The following is a 1,900-nucleotide window of genomic DNA, read 5'->3' on the forward strand; positions in this document are numbered from 1 at the left end:
AATAATAATAATAATAATAATAATAATAATAATAATAATAATAATAATAATAATAATACTATGTGGCGGGCGAACGGAGTTACCGGGTTTTGGAGGGCTTTTGGCTGGAACTTGGCCCAGGCTTGTGATTGTGACGTCTGTGCCGCGTTCTGGCCAATGGGCGTCGGTGGCGTACCCGCTCGGCCTTCCCATTGGCTGCTTGCTGTCCTCCTTTGGCTGGGACCCAGCCTTGGCTTTAGAGGGGAGACTAATAAGGCTCTGGCCCTCCATCCTCAGCGCTGGCTCTCCTTCTCCGGGGACATGCCTTCTCCCTTTTCTTGGCCCTGCAAGAGCTGCCTTGAGCCCAGCGCAGCAGACTGAGCAGGAGCAGCAGGAGGAGGATGCTCAGGCACCAGCAGCCCCAGCAGGCGCCCTTGTTTGAGCTGGTGGCCTTCAGGCACCCGGCGCCGGCCCTGCCTGCCTCCTCTTGCAAAGGCCTGGCAGCAGAGTCCCCGGGCCCTTGCCCCGCCGCCGCCGCCGCCTCCGCCTTGAAAAGCGAGCAGCAGCAGCTCCGGCGCAAGATCAACAGCCGCGAGAGGAAGCGCATGCAGGACCTGAACCTGGCCATGGACGCCCTGCGGGAGGTGATCCTGCCCTACTCGGCCGCCCACTGCCAGAGCTCCCCGGGCAGGAAGCTCTCCAAGATCGCCACCCTGCTCCTGGCCCGCAACTACATCCTCCTCCTGGGCAGCTCCCTGCAAGAGCTCCGACGGGCCCTGGCCGAGATCAGCGCCGCAGGGGCGGCAGCAGCCCCGCCGGGAGCAGCCAGCCCCAGGCTCCTCCTGGCCACCGGCTTCCCCCTCTTCGCCCCGGGAGCCCCCATCCTCCTGGCCAGCCCTGGCAGTGCCAGCCACCACCCCCACCATCCCCAGCACCAGGGCAGCCCCGGCGGCGGCGGCGGCGGCAGCAGCAAGTACCTGGCCCTGGCTGGCCTGGAGGAGCCCCCGCCCCCGCCGCCCTGCAGCCTGGCCCCCGGCCCCGGCCTCTGCCCCTGCGCCCTCTGCAAGGTGCCCCAGCTACTCCCCTCCGGACTGGGCTTGGCGGCCCTCCAGGCGCACTTCGGCAAGTGAGGAAGGCAAGCCCCCGCAGCCTGGCTTCAGAAACCCCACCATCCGGTTCGAGAGCGCTTCAACTGCCTGAGACCAAGGCCAGGGGATGCTGGGAGCTGGAATCCTGACTGTGGGAAGTCACACTCTCTCAGCCTCAAGGCAAGGACACACGCCCCTCTCCCTCTCTCTTTCTGTGAAGATGCCTGCCAAGGAAGCCCTGGTCCAAACCACACCGCAGAAACCATCCTCTTTGAGACTGCTTTAACCCCCCCCCCCGCATCTCCCACATTCTCCCAGAATCCCCCTCGCCTTGAGGCAGCTGCAGCGCTCTCGACCCGGATTAATGAGTGCGGACGCAGCCTTCCAGAGATCGCCGCTGTCGGAGGAAGGACCGCTCCTGGAGGAAGCCGACTCCCATCAAACGGAGCTGCTTGACTCAAGAGCCTCCTGGTTTTAAAGCAAGGGCACAGCATCCTCTATGGACCCAGGGAGTGGGGTTATTTTCTGGTTGTTGTGGGGGGGGGGACTCCTGATTCCCACAATCCCCCAGGATCCTGGGAGTTGAAATCCAAACCATCGCAGTAGCATGTCCATTCCTATAACGCTTGCCGGTTTGCAAAGTGTCAGCCAGTGATAGGTTTTTGGTGGGTTTTTCAGACTCAGGCTATGAGTTCTAGAAGAGTTTATTCCTGATGTTTTGCCAGCAGCTGTGACTGGCATTTTGTAAGTTGGTTCCTCATTTTAGCCACCTACTGAAAGACAGCAATAGCAAGAGCAAGTTCCATTAAGCACTCCCTAAGCGCTTTACAATG

At 61.1% G+C, this 1,900-nt stretch overlaps 1 protein-coding gene across 1 annotated transcript; it reads left to right on the forward strand.

The window, feature by feature from the left end:
• The first annotated feature begins 288 nt into the window (after positions 1–288).
• On the forward strand, positions 289–1,894 carry OLIG1 (oligodendrocyte transcription factor 1). The gene has a single exon (XM_042459595.1). It carries the CDS (start codon positions 381–383, stop codon positions 1,107–1,109), a length of 729 nt encoding a protein of 242 aa, XP_042315529.1. The 5' UTR covers positions 289–380; the 3' UTR covers positions 1,110–1,894.
• Positions 1,895–1,900: the final 6 nt, after the last annotated feature.

The sequence above is a fragment of the Sceloporus undulatus genome, chromosome 3 (assembly GCF_019175285.1).
Source record: "Sceloporus undulatus isolate JIND9_A2432 ecotype Alabama chromosome 3, SceUnd_v1.1, whole genome shotgun sequence".
Taxonomy (NCBI): domain Eukaryota; kingdom Metazoa; phylum Chordata; class Lepidosauria; order Squamata; family Phrynosomatidae; genus Sceloporus; species Sceloporus undulatus.